Genomic DNA, 19,448 nt, shown 5'->3' with positions numbered 1-19,448 from the left:
GGATAAACCAAGGATGTCATTTCCCTTATAAATGTAGCTATATTTTAAGATCATTTTCAGACGGCCTGTACCAGGTGTCTTTGCTGCCTGGGGGATGCCCCCCCACAACTTTTTTTGATAGTGGCATCAAGATTATGCAACTTCCAGTATTTTATTCATAGTTTTTAGATGTTAGATTAGGTCAGACACCTTTTAACGGGCACTTTGGGGCTCTCTAATTATCTGCTTAATAGTGACTGTTTCTTTTGCCCTTTTTTTTCTTTTTTCTTTACTGCTTATTCATGTAATTATTATTTTATTTATTTATATTGTCCCTTCAATACATATATTCCCAATAAAAAGTAAATAAAATTACTGTAAAAGCAGCAATATAACAGAGACATACATTTTTTAAAAAATACTAAGCAATATTATTAAGGAAATAAATAATAGCACTATGAGAACTAGCAATTTCACAATACATCATTGTCTCGCTGGTCAAAACTCATTCATAGTGCTCATCTTTGCACTGATCATGGATTTCCTATTTCAGAGGGCAATAGTGAAGAGAAACGAACAGTCTAGTGCCAGTTATCGGGAGGAAATAAATCACGAGGCAAGATAAGTGAAGAAGAATTTACTGTGAGAGGGCTAAGGTCAGCACCATAAATCTCTTGTTGAAGTGAATAGGCAGTAACATAGTAAGTAGAAGTCCAAGGTTTCAAGATGCTGAGCAGTCATGTCATAAGCAAAGGTTTTGATGCATTGTTTTCCACTATCAGCTCTCCTCCAAATCCAGCCTTTTATGTAGGCTGGCTGAACCACATCCTTACTCCTGTAGTTCCAGGCAGTGATTGCTTACAATGCCTTACTCCTGAGGGGTACTCGACTTACAGTCATGCACTCTCCCTTCAATGGAGTGTCTAAATCATCTTAAGCCAATGTCTCTCTTGAGGACCAGGACCTTGTAGGCTACAAGGCTACAGTACATGGCTACATTGCTGATGTGGGGTCAGCTGTGTCTTGAACTTACCCAGGGGAGGAAATCCTCTGAGACAAAGACAGGTCTTTTCCGGCTTCTGAACTCGATTCCTTCCTCAGACAGGAGGCAGAAGAGGAGTCTTTTATGGGAACCGTGGCACTCGATCAATATATTGTGGATTTTCCATTGCTTTCAGAATTGATCCCAAGTTTCACAATCCATGCTATCTGAATCTAAGCACTGACATTCCTACATATGTGGAGGGATGTTTTAACTGTTGAATAATCCAATGCAGCTCTCGCTGTTTCTCTCATTGTCATTGTCACCACAGCTCTGGCTCCATGAGTAGAAGGTAATTGTGTGGGTCTGTCTTCTTTCATGACATCATCCTGCAGGAAGACCATTCAGAAATAACCACTCATGAAAGATACATGTAGATATAGAAAGATTATTATTATTACTACTACTACTAGTACTAATGAATTTCTGTATCAACAAATAGCCAATGCTCTCCTTATTAATTATACATAAACTTCATCAGGCAAAAACCAAAAATGTGAGTGTGTGTGTTTCCATTCAAGACTGAAGTCAATATGCCATCCATTCAAATGTTAAAAGCATCATTAGGTCCTTAATCCATGCCATTATAGGACTGTAGCTGTCAAAAGCACACAGAAAATACTTTTACACTGACCATGCGTTAATTTCCAGGTAGATAATTTTAAAGAATATATGCAACAGACAGAAAAAGTACTTAAAATTTTGTAAGCTACTCCCCAACACCATCACTATTAGCATTGCTAAAACATTCAATGAAAGAAATAATTAGCAGTATTATACCTCCAGTAGTTACCTGGTGTAGGCATACCCTAATTAAACAGTTGTGGCTACCAGTAAACATGAACCAAATATTTTCGTTGAATAAAAAGTAACCAAAGATCCATTTAAATTTCTAATGTAGGCTTTGGCATAACAATCTATTGCTAAGACTGAGCAGGACATTCCATTCCTGCTTTAGATGCCATCGTTCACATTTATTCACCAATAATAAACATTTCTAAAGATGGATCATAGTTAATGTATAAATAGAAGAGACAGTGAAACTGCAAAGACTGCAGTGAAAAACTATATGCTTACAAATGTTGCAACTGCAAGTATTTCAATTCAGTAGTAGAAGGCAAATCACATTTGTCTGTATGAGAGACTGACATTCCACCTCCCGTTCCCTGAGAGGGCAGAGCCAGTCACAGCACTTAAAATGTTGGCAATGATCAGAGAGCTGTGACACTTTAGCAGGCGCAGAGAAAGTGACTGAGAATCATTAGTAGAGGCTGGAAAAGTTAACTCAGCTTGGAATGTAAAGATTGTAACTGTTTATAAGTGAGCCAGCAACTCAATGTGCCTTACATTTTCAGCTGTGAAAATAAACTTGTTTTGTGTCATGATTAATGTGCAGTGTGTGAGTTAGTAGTTTGGGATAGTAACACATACATAGTAAATAGTACTCTGGGAGTAGAAGAAAAAAGGTGGCATCAGCTAATAATGTTGTGGTGGGTGTGTCAGACATTCATCATTATCCCCTAAAAATTGATTCAAAGAAAAAATAAACTTAACCATCCAAGTCTACCACAAACATTTTCTTACCGAGTGCTTAAGATCAATTTTTCCTTAAGGTCAATTTAACATGCAAAATTGGATCAGTATATAATTGATGCTATGTTACCTGCTACATCTCTAACAATAACCATCAGAGGAACCCAATCTTTTTTAATATGCTGAATACAAAATACCAATTACTTGGAAAGAGGATCCAGACAGAAAATTCCAGACAGAACAACCAAGGTGGAACATCTGATCTTGAGTGGGAAAAGACCACATTTGGTACAAGTCAGCAAATAAGACCAGGGTTAGAATGCAAGATCTGGAAAGCCAATTCCACCTTCCTTGATGAAAAGTTCCATCCATTTAAAAAATATTAATAGTAGAGATGAACTACCAAAACTAAATTTAACTGAATTTATATTTTTGTAAATACTGGCTGGGTGTAAATTAAAGAATTTCATGAATTTCATAGACAATATGAGATATAATATTCATCTTAAGTACATTAACCTTACGCCACAAACTCAAGTGATGTCCATTTGTCTATATCCTGTGAGATTGAATTAGTAAATTTGTTCAAAATAAATGTAATCATTGGGAATGCATTTCTAGGGATAAGTATTCCCAAGTAAGTGATTAAATCCTGGTATCACTAAAACTGCCATTTAGCTAATACACTATGTCATATATGATATCCAAATGGTATCAGTTCACACTTTGACCAACTAATAGAATAACCAGAAACTTACCAAAAGTATTGATCAACTGCATCTGAGCTGGAAAAATGCATAGAACTGTGCAATAAACAATAGGAGATAATTTGCAAAAATACAATTTTAAATTTTGAACTACCATGCACAAAGCTGTTACTACTACTATTCTGTCTAGTAGCACAGGCTAGGGTTTCCAGACATAGATCAAGTATTTGTACCTCTCCCAAGGAAGAATAAAGGAAAAAAAATAGCTCTAGAGGCAATACAATATAAATGTTAAGCTATTTTAAAACTTCATCAGGAAAACTAACATTATTCAATGTACAAAATAATTTTTGTCCGTGTCCTTTTCAGTATCCAAATGAACAGTTGTAGCCTGTTGAGTTCTGAGTTAAAATATTAAATCAATAATAATTTGAAATTGTTAGCTCACTGTCTATATCTAATTAATCCCACCTAGTCTGGTCAAGCTATTGTGGTAACTTGCTGTGATAACTTAATATTTTAATGGGTCAGTAACACAAATGGGTGTAACCTTTTCCAGGTTTAGGAATCAATGTAATAAAAGCAACATTTAAGGATGAAGAAAAGAGTACAGTTCAAAAATACTAATGTAAAAGCAATTCCAGACATGGTGATTTTCCACTGCTCATATTAATAGCTGCTTTCATGATTTCCTCCATGAGCAAAGTAGCCCTAAGAAAATGCCATTATAAAGAATCTATGCATGGAAATTAATATGAGGGGAAAAACACATCCTGCTCTAACCAAACAATGCCAATCAGAATAATACTGTAAAAATAGAGTCTATCATTCTCATCATTAATAGTTTGAATGAAATGATATTATGATGTTTGTTCTTTAAGCAATGTGCCAAAAATCTTGCTAGGATGTTCACCATTTTACCAACATGGCTGACATAAAGAGGTTTAAGCTAATTCTGCCTGCTGTGAAAGGATGTTATAGAATTAATATAATTGATAACTTTCTGCAGTTCCTGGTGGATTTGTGTACTTGGGAAAATAGCAAGCCAGACTAAGAGATTTTGGTTTCTTATTAAGTATTATTTGTTACATTTTTAAATAATTTTGAATAAGAAATTTGGGAAATATATAAACTCTGTATAAAAGTTTAATGGCTTCACTCAATGGTACAAGAATCAACAACCCTTAAAAAATACAAGGGTGGGTCATTAGAAATCTGCTTTATAGAAATTTCATAATTAAGGCATCTTAAGAAAGGAAAGGAAAGATTAAGGCACCAAGACAGAAAATTGATCCAAAATTATTAGTTTATCTATCTAACAAACTTCTATTTGATGTAGTAAAGATATGGAAACTAGTAAATAATATAACTGAGATCAGTTATGATATACCAGTGGTCTTCAAATGTGACATACCCTTCTCAATATGAGAAATCAGTGTGGAAGCCATCAATAAATACATTTCATTTAATGCATTTTACTTGAACAAAATGTTGCAATTAATGTTGTAATAATACATTTTGTTAAATGTAAAGAGAAATTTTTATAAATGAATGAACCCGTTTATTACTTAGTAACCAAATAATACTAAATTTACTGAATACATACTATATTTTAGTATAACATCACTAAGAAATAATATGAAAATTATACTTAATTTTAATAACGATGATCTACTTGTTTTTTTATTCCAAAGAAAAACAAAATTTGGTTGCACATTTCTCGTTATGCACTCATTTTATTCATGCATTCATTTTTGTCACTGTATATGTAGATGGGTTGCAATAAAAGGCATATGCATATTGCATGATTAGGAACTGTTGAATATTCACTGGAAATTTACAACCAAAAATCAAGAAGTTTTTCTTATTGGCACTTAATTTTTAAGGTCAAATCTGTAGCATATCAATCGCTTCTTTTCTTTCATTGATAATTTTTTATTATGACAATATTAAATTGGATTTTAATCCATTGTATTACTCTGTGCTGGAAAAATATATTTTAATAGTTTCTTTGAATCATAAAAAAGCTCTATTATGAATTCTTGAACAATTTTATGAAAAGTGAAATGCTTTTGTATCAAAAAGTCACTTAATTTTTCAAAACAGTTGATATTTTGTGTGTGTATGAAATCTATACATTAAATTTCAAAACTGAGACATTTATTTTATATTTAACTTTAAATATATGGACTTTAGTTCCTTGGAGGGGTATATTTCCTTCATTTAAAATTGCAAATATATCTGCTAGGTACATCATAATCTGAATCTGAATCCATATGTTGTCATGCAATTTTGAGCAATAATCATGTTTCAATTGACTTTTTTAAAAAAATACCTCTTCTTTCAGCTTATAAAACCTGCTCAATTTTTTTTCTCAGAATAGCTGGTGTGCCTTAGCAAGTAGAAACAATGTTTTATGAGAACTAGCTAGCTAGCCTCACAGAATACTGAGAAAAATTGTGAGTTTAGATCCCTGGATTTGATAAAATTCATGATTTTCATGAGATCATCTAAAACGTCTTTTATTTTTTCTGGATTAATTTTAATTGAAATAGCCGAACTAGCAATGTCATCTAATTGCATTGTGAAACCATGGGGAGAATATTTTAATGATATATTAATTCATCCTCACGAAACGTGTGTTATTGTTAATGCATCTCTCAACCATTGTATCAAAGAGAGGTACACTATCTATTTGTTTGGCAGATTTCTCACCTATCTCAGGTAATTAGATCTTGGCGCGAGTTTTTATTAATCTTTTGCCAAGTCTGTATACCTTCCCTTCTTTAGCAATATGATTAATGAAATAGGAAGCCTCGAGTGACTTTTCATTAGAGTTGTACATCAATTTTGAAAAAATATTTTCTTGCTTTTGACCTCTTAATATTTATAATTATAATATTTGTTTTTACCTATCAAATATGGGTCATTACTTTCCATATATTTTCTTAATCTTGCGAACTTTGGACTTTGTTTCATTTGACACACATTCTGTTTGGTTTGTCTTCACTTTCAGTCTAAGCAAATCCAAAACTTAAGCAGCTTTCATCATATTTTCTTTTTTAAAATTCACCTTCATGTAATTTCTGTGTTTTAGTAGGTGCTTCAGGCATTTTTGAAATGGCTCTTTGGTATGCCAAGTTTCCAGGAGTAGATAGTGATATAATTGCAGGTGTTCCTGAAGAATTTTCATGTTTTTATTCTGCTTGTTCAGTTTTTTATTTAAATTTTCTTTTTTTTTTAACAAATGTCGATAATGAAGAGCATATTAAATTAAGTTAAAATTCTTAAATTATTTTTTCAATTATAATCAAGACGCAATGTATCAAGTACGCAATTGCATAAATTGGGAGCCTTTTCACACATACTGGCATGAATTACTAGCATGTCAGGCCTGGGCAGCTCCAGGGCTTGATTTGCTGGCTATCAATCATCCAGGGTTTCAACATTAAGAGTTTACTCTTATTATTACAATGAAATTGTAAAATCTTCATTTGTTGGTTTGGTTTAAATGGGAGAAGTTTGTGACATGGTAAGATGATTCATTTTAAAGCCAAAGAATTTTCATTGATTAGAGTTGGGTTGCAAGGAATAATGATCACACAGGCTCAGTAAAGTTACCTGAAACTACTGCTCTCAGAGTCCTCTGTTTAGGTCACTCTATGAGTTTCCGAGCAACCAGCCAATCAGATATCTGTAATTCCAGGCAGCCACCCTCTCCTCTGCTTACTGCTTACTGAATCACATTCCCATTTTCTGATAATTGCCCCCACCCTGACCCCTGTTCTATACATGTGGACACAAAAGTTTTCTCTTGCCTACTACAGTATATATTTTTAAAAGTTCACTCTCTTACAGTGATATGTAAAAAGTGAATAAAAGCAACATTTGAATTCAGGCTCAGGTTGTGAGTGAATTGGATGCTGGATCTTCAGTGCAATTGATCTCTTGGTCATTCCTTAGCCTATCCCAGGCACAGAGCAAATCCAAACAGAATTGGATCAGGAAGAAAAAAGTTTGCTGATTAAACACTATTCCATGGTTCTACCGAGACCATCATAGCAACTGAAAATGGTATCATACAGACCTGGTTATACAGAATAGAACCAGCACCCATTGTGTACTATTGTTGATGGCACAACAATAATAAAATTGTAAGAAGTCGCTGAAATTGTTATATAGCAGAGGAAGGGTGTCTATCTGTAGTGGATTCTGTATGCCTGGTTTCATTTCCGGAATCTTAGAGGAAAGAAGTCAGCAACCATGATTTGTAACATTATGAATGTGAGACTGCCACCCCACCATCTCATATCTCTTAATTCATAGGAACAGAAGAACATCTGATTATGATACCTGAAAAATTTTCTGAGAAAAGGTGTCCTAAAAGTATCTTGGCTCTAAGCCATTCAGGGCTTCAAAATGTAGAAAGCAGCATCTTGAATTTGGTTTGTAAAAAAGACAATGTATTAGAACTCTTATAACAGTATGGATTCACCAGTCATTGCTGTGTATTCTGTGTTATTAAATCGGAATATTGCCTAGCAACTGATCAGTATTGTTCTTGGGCAAAGCTAATGACATGTGATAAAGTTATTGGATTTTTAAAAATATAAAATCTTATAATAGGACATTGCAATGAATGCCTGAAAGATAGAAATTTGTTTTATTACACGTCAGTACTGAGAAACAATGTGTAGTCGATCAGTCAAGCAATTAAATGTGGTCAGAAAAGAAGAATTATGGTTGCTAAGCATGCCTAGTGGATACGAAAGAGAGAATTATATTGATAAATTGGTTGTTACTTTTGACTAATTATCAAGTATGTCATCCTGTTCAGGAATTTCATAAGGATATATGTTTATATATTTAATATTGCTAATTTGTTCTGGATGAACACAATTAAAAAAAGAAAATGTATTAGGAGGTGAACTTCATAAACAGTGCTACTTGGGTGTGTGAAGACCTGCTTCCCTAAAATATGTCAATGAGAAATAGAATTTTAACATAAATTTTGGTAGATGTCACATGATAAGTCAGATACGACTTCGCAACAACAACATCAAAAGGCAGTCTATATATTCAGGACAGTCCTTTGGAATTCTATCATTTCAAAAACAAGATTTATATATATTTAACACTGCCCAAACCTCTGAAATAGCTTCTGAAATCTGTATTGGTTTCTGGCATGGGTGCTATGCCTGGCACAATTCACAGAGTATTTTGACATGTGGCCAACCTTTACAGTGTGCTGAAATTCTGTATGCAGGTTCACCAGACCCAGAATAATCTGAGGACAATCCAAGTTTTCCTAGACCTTGTCAAATTTGCACAGGCATGTCTTCTGCTTAGATATAACAGTTAAATAATTATATCACTGGTGAGTCATAGCACTATCTGGAAACTCCTAGAAGCTTACAGGCATCAAATAAATCCAGGTCAGAATCTGGGCCAGAATCCTTCCAAACCCCAAATCTGGCCAAGAATCTGTATGGGGAAAGAATTTGTTGGGATCTCTATGTTCTTAAACTTTGTTTTTAGTATATGAACTGATGAATACTTGTTTTCAGAACTTAAATATCATTGGCAATGGTGATTTGGGAAAGATAATCTGTTAAAATAAGTTTTGAAAAATTAAAAATATGATCAGAAGAACTTATTTTCTGAAGAAATGTCTTAAGAATTTTGCAAAGTGTGATTTAATACAATGGAAAATTACTTTACAAGCTGTACGAGACTAGGGAGTAGGTGAGGAACAGCACAGTTCCATGTCACCATCGTAACTAGACATTTTTAAACCCAGCTTGAAAGGATGCCTGTAACTATGAAAGATTTTAGCATATTTGTCTTACTATTGCAAAAATTGGTATAACACTGGCACTGATCTGGTGTGCATTGTTATGCTGAGCTGTAGTTTAATGTTGCAGGTATGAGCCACAGTAAACCTCTACTGTATATATACTTTTTTTTCCAAGTGGCCAAAGGAAGAGATCACAATTTTTCATTTCCATTTACCATGTTATCTAAACCATGTTATGGTTAATTTTAACCATGATTAGTGAAAGTGAGCTTTGTAAGTTTCAAAGCTGACTTATTTTCTTTAACAATTCTTAACAGTGTCTTGGGTTTAAAAAGCTCTTTAATCATTCATGGCCACTTTGGAGGAAGAGAGGGAACACAAAACACTGATTTTCACCTAAGCCTGTTCTTGTAATGCTAAACACTGATTTACCATTTTGCCCAAACCAACCATATATGTTGTGGCTCTCCTGGAGGGGTGTCTTCTGTTTAAGAATTTACCTTGAAAACTGTATAATTCAGGACATGATTCTGAACCATTTGCCTGTTAAATGCCTTAGTTTTAATAATAATCTAACAAAAATTTTGACCTGATAAATCTTGAACTGGTAGATATTTCTGGTATTTTGGCTTACACATTGGATACACATTGGATACACATTTACAATACTGCCATAATACTGCAATGGATGATGTCTTATAAAGACAGAGCATATGGTAACCAGAGCAATGCATGTAAAACTCTCATGGAATACTCTTTTTATCAAAATTAAATGCAGGCATACTTTCATATGTAATTGCTTCTTTTTAAAAATGTGTTTTCATTATTTCCCTTCAGGAATGGCAAAATTCTATTCAAAAGAATGCTGGACTTGCTTTTATTGAACTCATCAATGAAGGAAGGTAATTAATTTTAAAGCTTTTGGACAAGTAGTCATTTTGTAGCTAATTCCATTGGGCACTAATACTTCTACCATCTGCTGCAGGAAGACTAGAGGAAAAACTATTTTAATTACACAGTTTTACAGCAGAAATGCTTTGCATGAAAAATATGTAGCTATTTAATATATAAAATGTTGAACTCAGCTTTTCTTATCTGATAGCACCCATACAATATTTTAAGATTCATGTGCGATTTGAACCAACATCTTATTTGCCTAGCAAAGTTTTTTACAGATAAAATCTAAGAAACCCAATCTGTAAATCCATCTGTCATTCCCATCTGTTTTGGAGAACCCTTTCATAGTACAATGGTGTGTTTATGTAGTAAATGAAGAAACATTACTTTTATCATACTTCTAAATTCTAGCTTTGAGGTACTTTAATATAAAATAGATACTTTATGTAGGATAGCTAGATGTGAAAATGGTTAGAAATTGAGGTGCAATCCAATTCCGTTATTTTTCATGTTTTATTCTGTGGCATCAGGCTTATAGTAATTTTACTAACAGTAGTTTTAACGTTCATGCTACAGAGTACTAGTCTGTGTATTTGTAATTTATTGAGTGTTGTGCTGGAAAAATAAAGTACTTAGAGTGAAGTACACAGGGCTTTGTTTTGTTTTTTTTTAATAAATTAACCTTTTTGAGCAAATGTTTTCTCATACCATTTTGTGATAAATGAGATAAATTGCCATGTCATTCCACTAGTTCAAATTATGTTTCATTAGCAGAACTATGTAGAAGGAGTGAAGGCATCTAAAGTTCCATTTGCACAAGTTGCCCGGCCACTTTCATGCTCTGTAAAGACTTGCACAATTGAAGGATTTGAGGTGCCCTTCTAGTGCAAGATGAGTTTGTGAAGGGACACCATTGGATATTACCCTATATGGATTGCCTCTAATCACTGGAGCAGAAGTCAACAACTACTCTGTAGCCTTAATATTGTTTGGAGCATTAGGACATAAAAACAGAAATTAGTTAAGCAAACAATCTAAGGAAACTCTGTCTCCTTTATCTTAAAATATAGCTACTGTAACCATATTCTGCACTGTTTTCAAGTTAAAACAGTTTATTTGATTATATGATACTATCTGTTATAAACACAGAAGAAATAACAATGCTTATGATCTTTAGTATGAATGCTGTGATCAATATTTTTTCAAGAAAAAATGTTCCTGCTATTGTTAATGTGAACATAAATGAATGAACATAAAATCTCTGTAATCACTTTTTAAATATGTAATTTTAACCAATATACATAGCAGATCATGTGCTTATCTTCACTGGTAGTTTTTCTGGCTGGATTTTGCCCTTCTGATGCCAAAGAGGAAATTGTTATAAATATTTATTCTTCTTAATAGCTAACATTTGAATACAGTTCATCAATCATAGCTAGAGAACGCAATTGTGCTGTTGTCAACAATTAACAGGACATAAACAGTTGATGAATGTGCAGTAGAATTAAAGTGCTCCCTTGAACAGTCTGAAATTATAAACTGGATCATTTAAAGGAATCTAACAAAGGAGCTTTATAATTAAAACAAAACAAGGTTAATGGAATGTAAAATTGCATATAATTACTATGCAATTATGATTGAATTTTAAATTGTGATTTGAAGAAGAGAGTAAAAGAATTTCTGAATTGGATTTGGACTCCATTTTGAGTTGCTGTTTTTAACTGGGATAAGGTTGAATAATCAACATTAGGGATTAGTTTTTAAATTATATCCAGATAGTTAGACGGGCTCATTTAAAGTTTTTTCTCCATTAGTTCTGCCTTTATCTCCACTTTAATGGACTTCTGTTTTTGTAAAAATATTGTAATTTGTAATTTAAAATATTGGATACTGGCCACTTAATATTAATTTTTTTTAGAAAATGTGCTTGAAAAAGAAAAACTGTTTAGATTCTCATTGCATCTTCAAATTGATATTTATAGCAGCATGTTGCAGCTTTTGTGACAGTGCATCATAAAACTTAGCATTAGCAGGTAATTTGCATGGTGTTGCATTATATCAGCGTGACAGGCAAATTTGTCTGCAGAAGTTTTTAACATCTAGATAAAATGGCAACTTACTGATCAATAATATTATCCAGTGTAATAAATCCAAAGAATTGATCACTGTGAAACCAAATATTATGAACTAATAACCATCTGTACTTATAAGGCTTTCACCAGAGCTATTGTACATTGTCATGATGATGGCATAGGAAGATAGTCAACTGTGATTGTTGAGTATTTTTAGTAAAATATATATGGACAGCAACAGCTTACTGCCTGTGGTTAGTATTTCTGGCAATGAAAGTTCTTGGTGATTCATTCTTTTTCCTAAAACAACTGTAAATCTGGGAAATTAATGTCATAATATTGTTGAATACAACAACAAATATTTGCTCATATGATTCCCTTTAAAGCCAATTTTGGCCTTTTGTATAGCTTTGAATAAGCTACTTTGTATTGGCATGTGAATAACTTAGTATATGTTAAAGCTTGGATGCTTTTCCACTGATAAAAGATACTCTCTTGCTATTCTGTGTCTCTGGACTTAGAATAATTATATTTCTAGCATATCTAACAAGGAGAAGTTCAAAATAAACCACAATATTCATTTTGTATTATAAATATGGCTCACTCATCACCCTAATATCGGGATATATTCTAAGCATATGTGCTTCAGAAAAACGAAAAACAAGTTAATCAAGTATGCTGCCTAGGTAGGCAAGTTTTTAATATTGCAAAACTGGAAAGTGAAAGACAAATTTCAGATAGAGCAAATAGAGGAGTCTAAAACAAATGCTGTTTTAGAATTTTAGCATCAAAAAGGAGGTGAAAGAAATGAATTCCTAGTCAACATGTGTCTGTATGCTTGACAGACAGTAAAAGAGGAGACCTTATATGTCCTGCATAAATTCCTGGGTCCTACTAAAGAGAATTAGAAGGCTGTGGAACTGTGGCAAAAATAATAGAAAAGATTATGGGAACAATAATATTACATCTTGCTACAGGTAACAGCATTATTATCTGAACCCTGGAGACTTTGCTGTCTGAACTCTAAATACCACAAATGAAAGGACAGGAAATGAAAGTTAATTTTACCTTTGCCCCAGCTTGGTGTCCAGACACGCCAGCTTATTTAGTTGTTTTCTAATTTGATTTTAGGAAACATGTGAGGAGGAAGACAAGCCATACCTCTTTGTTGCAGACCTGGTGGCCCTTTCCCCCACAATCCATGCACTGGGGTCATATCTGAAGAGAAGAAACTACTGACTGTTTGTAGGCTTTCCATGTGATCTGGCACTCTGGATTCTACACACCAGGGAAATACTATGTACATTCAGTCAGCCTTCCCTCTGCCATTCACATGAGGAGGCAACTGGCCATTATTATTAGGGGTGGGAGGATACCATTAGTATTAGTTGTTTTAAAATTTTATACCTACCTCATAAATTGTGATTGTTTAGCAGGACATAATTATTTTAAATAAATAACATTTTAAATATGTATCCACTGAGGGACAGTTTTGATGACTCTACTTTCTCCCTTACATAAGGCAGACATAATGGAAGGGGGTTCTGTTATCTTTACAGACCTCAGCCAAATCTGCCTGAGCCACTCGGAAGGTCAATAACTTTTATGTACAGCTTTCTTCATTTTTCTCCTTTTTCCTTATACTTATATCGTAATTCTTAAACTTAATACATTAAATATGAAATTAAATATATAAAGCACATTCGAAATATGTACATATGTACAGGAGCCTTAGAATTGTATGTATGTATTGCAGAAGTCAAATACTGGCTTGTGGTAAGAGAAGGTGCTAAAATATTTAAGGAAATAATGTTTGATTTTCCATCTTGATTATCTGGCATCTCAGGAAAACTGCACATTACTTTACAAGGAAATATTTATAACAAAACTCTGTAGTATTTGGTGTCTCTGAAGAAAAGTATATTTGTGTGAAAAAGCAGGCAGATGAGGGATGCATCACATTTCTTGACTGTAGCTTTTCTGCTCAACATCCTTCCCCCAGCTGTGGTAGGGGAAAAGCAGCTTGGTAGAGAGATCTGACTCTAGAAAATGACAAATGGGTGTTAAGCGTTACCACCTCTTTACTCAAAATTGGCCACTACTAAAGTTACTTGTTTGTTTTTTTAAGTGCCTCTCCAGTCTTCATTTCCAAGAGCATTTTTCCGCTCAAGTGCTCCACAAAGCATCACATGTAAAAGGGTTATCATAAGTAGATGACAATAAATCATTCCCGGGGATCCTTAGGGATAATAGGGAAGAATTAAAAAAAATCTAATAAATAAATTGATTAATTAATTGGAGTGTCCACCAGTTTACATAAGCTTCTCCACATGGGTCTAAGGAGCATCAATCAAACACTCAAGAATTCAAAAGTTCAATGCTTTCATTTTTTGCAACATTGTAGCAGAATTTGGAACACACCTCGCAAAACAAGCAGTGTAAAATAACTGAAGTTATCGCCGATGAATATGCAGTAGTTAGGGTTTTTTATTTTTGTTTTGGCAGCCCATCATGACCAAGTTGGCTTCTTATGGTAGCAAAATTCACATGATAAGAAAGTGCCTGGTAGAGAACACAGCTTTTGCCACAGCTAAGATTTTTTTTCCAGAAGTGTCTGCCTTTGAAGAATAAATATACAAAGGCAGGATTTTCAAAGCACTCATCACTGGCTTAAATCTGCTTCTGCTGAAGTGTGTGATAAGACATTTATTGTGTTTGGTTGGATCAGACCTTTAAGCCAATATTTAACACTTACATTTCATTCAAGAGATTGGGTTTGCTTTCTTAAGGAAAAATGAAGGGAAAAAGAAGATATTATTTCAATCCTGCTTCATTATGTATAATAGCATTTTAAAATAAAGTTTGTATATTTCAAATTGCCATTAGGAGTTATGTTGGATAGAAACTAGGTAATTATAAAAAGTGCATGTTATGCATAATATATTTGTGGTTGCTTTCCCAGGACAAACAGATGCCAAAATAAAGAACTTTGCATAAACAAGTGGTGCTTAATTATGGCAATAAGCTGAATATATAATTTTGGTTGCTGGATTTTATTTGATTTTACAGTGCAATTAATTCTCAATTTATTTTTACCCATTAATGTAAATCAGTTTAAAATGTGTTAAACTTTGAAACATTTAATGGAAACACATGAGAACTGAGCTAGTAATTTTTTTCTCTTCAGATTATTGTGTCATGCAATGAAAGACCACATTGTACGTGTTGCAAATGAGGCAGAATTTATTTTGAACAGGCAAAGAGCTGAAGATGTACACAAACATGCAGAATTTGAGGTAAGCCTGGCAACATATGAATCCCTGTTTTTCTCTTTTCACTCAACTATAACCTTCACTGTAAGCCTATATAATAAGTATGATTAAAAGAAAAATTAGTCTATGGATATTTAAAAATAAGTATTTTAAACATTGGTAGTATCACAAATTGCTCTTTCATTATTTGTTGATTCCTGATCCACTTAGATCAATGGGACTTAAGTTATTCATCATTAATTTAAGTCCTATTGATTGCAGTGGGGCTGCTCTAAGTATGAGTAAGCCTGGATTCAACCCAATACATTTTAGAGTTAATTGTCTTACATGTTTTAAAATGCTGTAGCCAATTCATAAATTATGACTGATTGGCAGAATATACATATTTTAAATGTTATCAATTATGTTATCAATTTGTATGTACATTTTAACTCTGCTTTAGCCAGGAACTGACCTATAATGAATAGTGTACTATTAGTTGACCATTTTAAGCAACATTCTGCTGGGCCATTGAGTAAAGAATTTTTGAAACTGAGTAGGGTGGCCAATACACATTTTTATTGAATTGATGTTTAAATTTCAGAGAATACTTGTTACACTATTAGTAAGTGAAATGTTTTATTTATATTCTGAATAGTTTTATCCCAGTTTTCAGCAAAAGAACTTCTCATATCCTGTCTTTAAAAAAACAACCTAGCATTAGTCACAGTTGGGGTCATTTTAGATCCCAGATGAAAGTAGCTCAGGTAAGAACAATGCTGCATATGAAAAACTTTTGTTCTAGCTATTCAGTAAGTATAAGAATGGCTTTCAACCCTCAACAAGTGCAGATAATCTTGAGTTTAAACCTTCTTGAGGTATGCAAAACAACAATATCTGTATAACAGTGCTCAATCCATTGACCTTTTCTTTGCATAACAACAGTTTGGTTTATGAAAAGCTTCCCCTGAGTAGATTTTAATTCTGTTGGCTGGAGATTTTAGCTGAAAATCTTAGGTTTATAAAGAGATCAAGATGATCTGCATCTTCTTTTGTTCCTTTGCTCGGAGTCTATTTTTTTCAAAAATCTGAAGCTCATTATACTTTACTTTTATAGGTTATAGTTATACTTTTGTGCCCTGACATTGTTTTGCTTTATTGTGGGGGAGGGACCATAAATGGCAGAAGGATGATAATCCATGATGTATTAGACTGGGTACTCTGTGGCACTGTCCTTGAAGGAATAGCCATTAAAAACATGTGTGAATTATTACAGTATTACTACAGAATGTGAGCTAGGGAGATACCAGGTACTCCTCTTACAGGATAAGTGCTGCACAGTAAATAGGTCAACAATTACATCATAAAAGATCTTAATTCTAAAGTTTCTACTACAGTTTCATCTGTAGACTTGTATGAGTCTTCTGAATTTCATCTGCCAGCTAATAGCTGGAACTCCAACTTTTGGAACTCTCAGTGAAGACATCTATTCAGTTCACTGGGGAACAGTAATGTAAAACATTTTATACTAGCTTTCTTATTGTTGATGCTGTCTTGCTATACTTGCAGTAACAATACCTATGCCCCAGAAATGTGGGTCTGAGCTCCTAGTATGGCTGAGCTCCTAGTATTTATTTATTTATTTATTTGGGATACTTGTATTCCGCCCCATTCGCATAAGCCTCGGGGCGGCTTCCAGCAAATAAATAACAATACAAAAATATAAAATTGGACACATCCAGGCAATAAATAAAACCAATAAATAATTTAACAATTGATTAAAATAATGTTTAAATAAAAAGGTCTTGGCCTGGCGCCGAAAAACAAATAACGATGGCACCAGGTGGACCTCTCTGGGGAGCACATTCCATAAGTGGGGTGCCACCGCAGAGAAGGCCCTCCTCTGGGTACTCACCTTCCTAATATCTTTCACGGAGGGTTCCTAGAGAAGGGCCTCTGCTGCCGATCTTAGAGGGCGGGAGGGTAAGTATGGATGCAGGCGCTCCTTCAGATACCCAGGTCCCAAGCCGTTTAGGGCTTTATAGGTAATCACCAGCACCTTGAATTGGGCCCAGACTTCAATGGAGAGCCAGTGAAGCTGACAGAGAACTGGGGTTATATGAGAATGATGCCCAGTCCCCGTCAGCAACGTGGCAGCTCTATTTTGCACCATCTGAAGTATCTGGACCGTCTTCAGGGACAGCCCCACATAGAGCGTGTTACAGAAGTCTAATTGGGAAGTAACCAATGCCTTTGAGCAGATCTGTTTGATAATTCAGGATACAACAGTTGGATCTAGACTAAGATGAACTTCTATCCCACTTAAATCAATGAAACAGGTTAACCAGGACTTAAGTCCCATTCACTGCTATCAGGAATAAAGTCAACTTACTTAGTCTTGTTCCAGTCCCACAGAGATAGATACATAATTCCATTCTCAACATTCCCAACTTTTCTATTCAGAATATATTGGTTAGGTCTTGTAATTCGGATTTTTTAAAAATGAGATGTATTTAGATTCCTTACCATACAATCCTAAACCAGAAGAGTTAGCAGGAGTTGTTGAGGATGGCAAGATGTCCCTCTGCTGATTCATCAATGTCCCTCCCATGTCCAGGGACAGCTCTAGTGACATAATTTTACCAGTGGACTCTGTAGGTGGCAGCTGTTGCAAAGTTCAAAAAAAACAAGGTGAACAAAGGGTGAAGGCAGGGTGAAGATGTCCTTGGGTTGTTGACTCCAAGGCTCCTTTGATTGCCAGATGGCACAGTGCCTGGAGATAGCAAATTTCTCCCACATTGGAACCAATGATCAAGATGGTTAAGATAATGAAAGATCTGCACAGTAAGGAAGCAAACCATCGCCAACACTTCATGCTTTGGTCTGCATAAGCCGGCAGAGCTTTGAAAATGGCAGAAGGTCTGCTCTTTCACTCTTCCATTCCCCACTTCCCAAGCCCTTCTTAGGAGTGTTCTGTCCAACCATTTGGTCACATTTTTCTCCTTGAAAGAATAGTATAATTCAGGCAACAATCTTTGGAGAGAAAAAGTCTGTCTGGTTGGGAAATGCTGCGGGTTTTCTGTCTAAATATGCACAGGATTCTATACTTAGTCATTTGTATATTCATCTTGAAGCAAGTATACTTGTCTTTTCCTCAAGAAATGGATGGAAGTTTACATAAACCTCCTGCTCCTCTCTATATTATCACAGCAGAGAGTGCATGACTGGCCCAAGTCACCCAATGAGCTTCATGGGGAAGTGGAGACTAGAAACCAAATGTCCTAAGATCAAGCTACACCTCACTGGCTCTCATATAGTGTTGCATAAGATTGAAGACAGAGAAGAGGAATAATGTGTAGGATAGGGTTTTTGGTCTGCTTTCTAAACTTTTCTATTTATACATTCATGTTATATATATATATATATACACACATATATTCCTTTTTGGCATCGTTTCAAAACAGCTCCTTGTCCTATGTTTTTCTCTCAGTACATATAACCTTTCCTTTCTTCTGTCATCCAAGAAAACAGTCACTTGTCATAGGAGATTGCAACAAATTTATTCCCAACTATAGTCTGGATATTTTGAGTTTAGACTTTTTTTTTTAAAATCACATTTACAATTAAGTATATGTCACACTGAAATTTCATATTGCTTCACCAGTAAATAACGTTTGATATTTATCAGAGCATCATGCAGTAAACCAAGATGACAGTAGAAGATTGAGTTATCTGCCCTTTGAAGAATTTGTTGCACTATAAGATCTGTCAGAACCCTAGACAAAATGAGAATATTCAATTAGCTTCCAGCTTCAGTTAGCAAATACAATTTAGAATATTATCCAAATTCCCTTAAGGGGAAACCTTAAGTCAATTTTCTAGTAAGCAAACCAAGACCTCTCAAACATAAGAATCAAACATAAGTCACCGTTTTTTGTTATCTTGCTATTTAAAAAGTCTGATTTTTGGATAGGCAATATAAAATACATGATGTTTAGCAAGACAATATAAACTGTGTGATTTTAAGCAAATATTAAGGACAGGATCCAAATAGCCACAGGTGGAAATGTCTTATGTTCTTTGGCCTCTGAGACATCCTTTCCACAAGAGCCCATGTGGCCACAAAAGCAAACAAGCAACAACTGTTCCATGTGCATGATTCTTGGAATT

At 34.3% G+C, this 19,448-nt stretch overlaps 1 protein-coding gene across 16 annotated transcripts in view; it reads left to right on the top strand.

Moving 5' to 3' along the window:
* The window catches only part of NBEA (neurobeachin), a 450,384-nt gene that overhangs the window by 186,706 nt on the left and 244,230 nt on the right, over positions 1 to 19,448 (top strand). For all 16 annotated transcript variants that reach the window (XR_006415936.1, XR_006415934.1, XR_006415933.1 and 13 more), the window contains 2 exons: positions 9,896 to 9,960; positions 15,215 to 15,323. Coding sequence is in view for 12 of the 16 variants with exons in the window: in XM_044442661.1 (XP_044298596.1) it covers positions 9,896 to 9,960; positions 15,215 to 15,323 (174 nt within the window). In the remaining 4 variants the exon portion in view is untranslated. The remainder of the gene's footprint in view (positions 1 to 9,895; positions 9,961 to 15,214; positions 15,324 to 19,448) is intronic.

The sequence above is a fragment of the Varanus komodoensis genome, unplaced genomic scaffold (assembly GCF_004798865.1).
Source record: "Varanus komodoensis strain SLA01 unplaced genomic scaffold, ASM479886v1 scaffold4, whole genome shotgun sequence".
NCBI classification, from domain to species: domain Eukaryota; kingdom Metazoa; phylum Chordata; class Lepidosauria; order Squamata; family Varanidae; genus Varanus; species Varanus komodoensis.
This window is presented reverse-complemented; position numbering and strand designations above follow the sequence as displayed.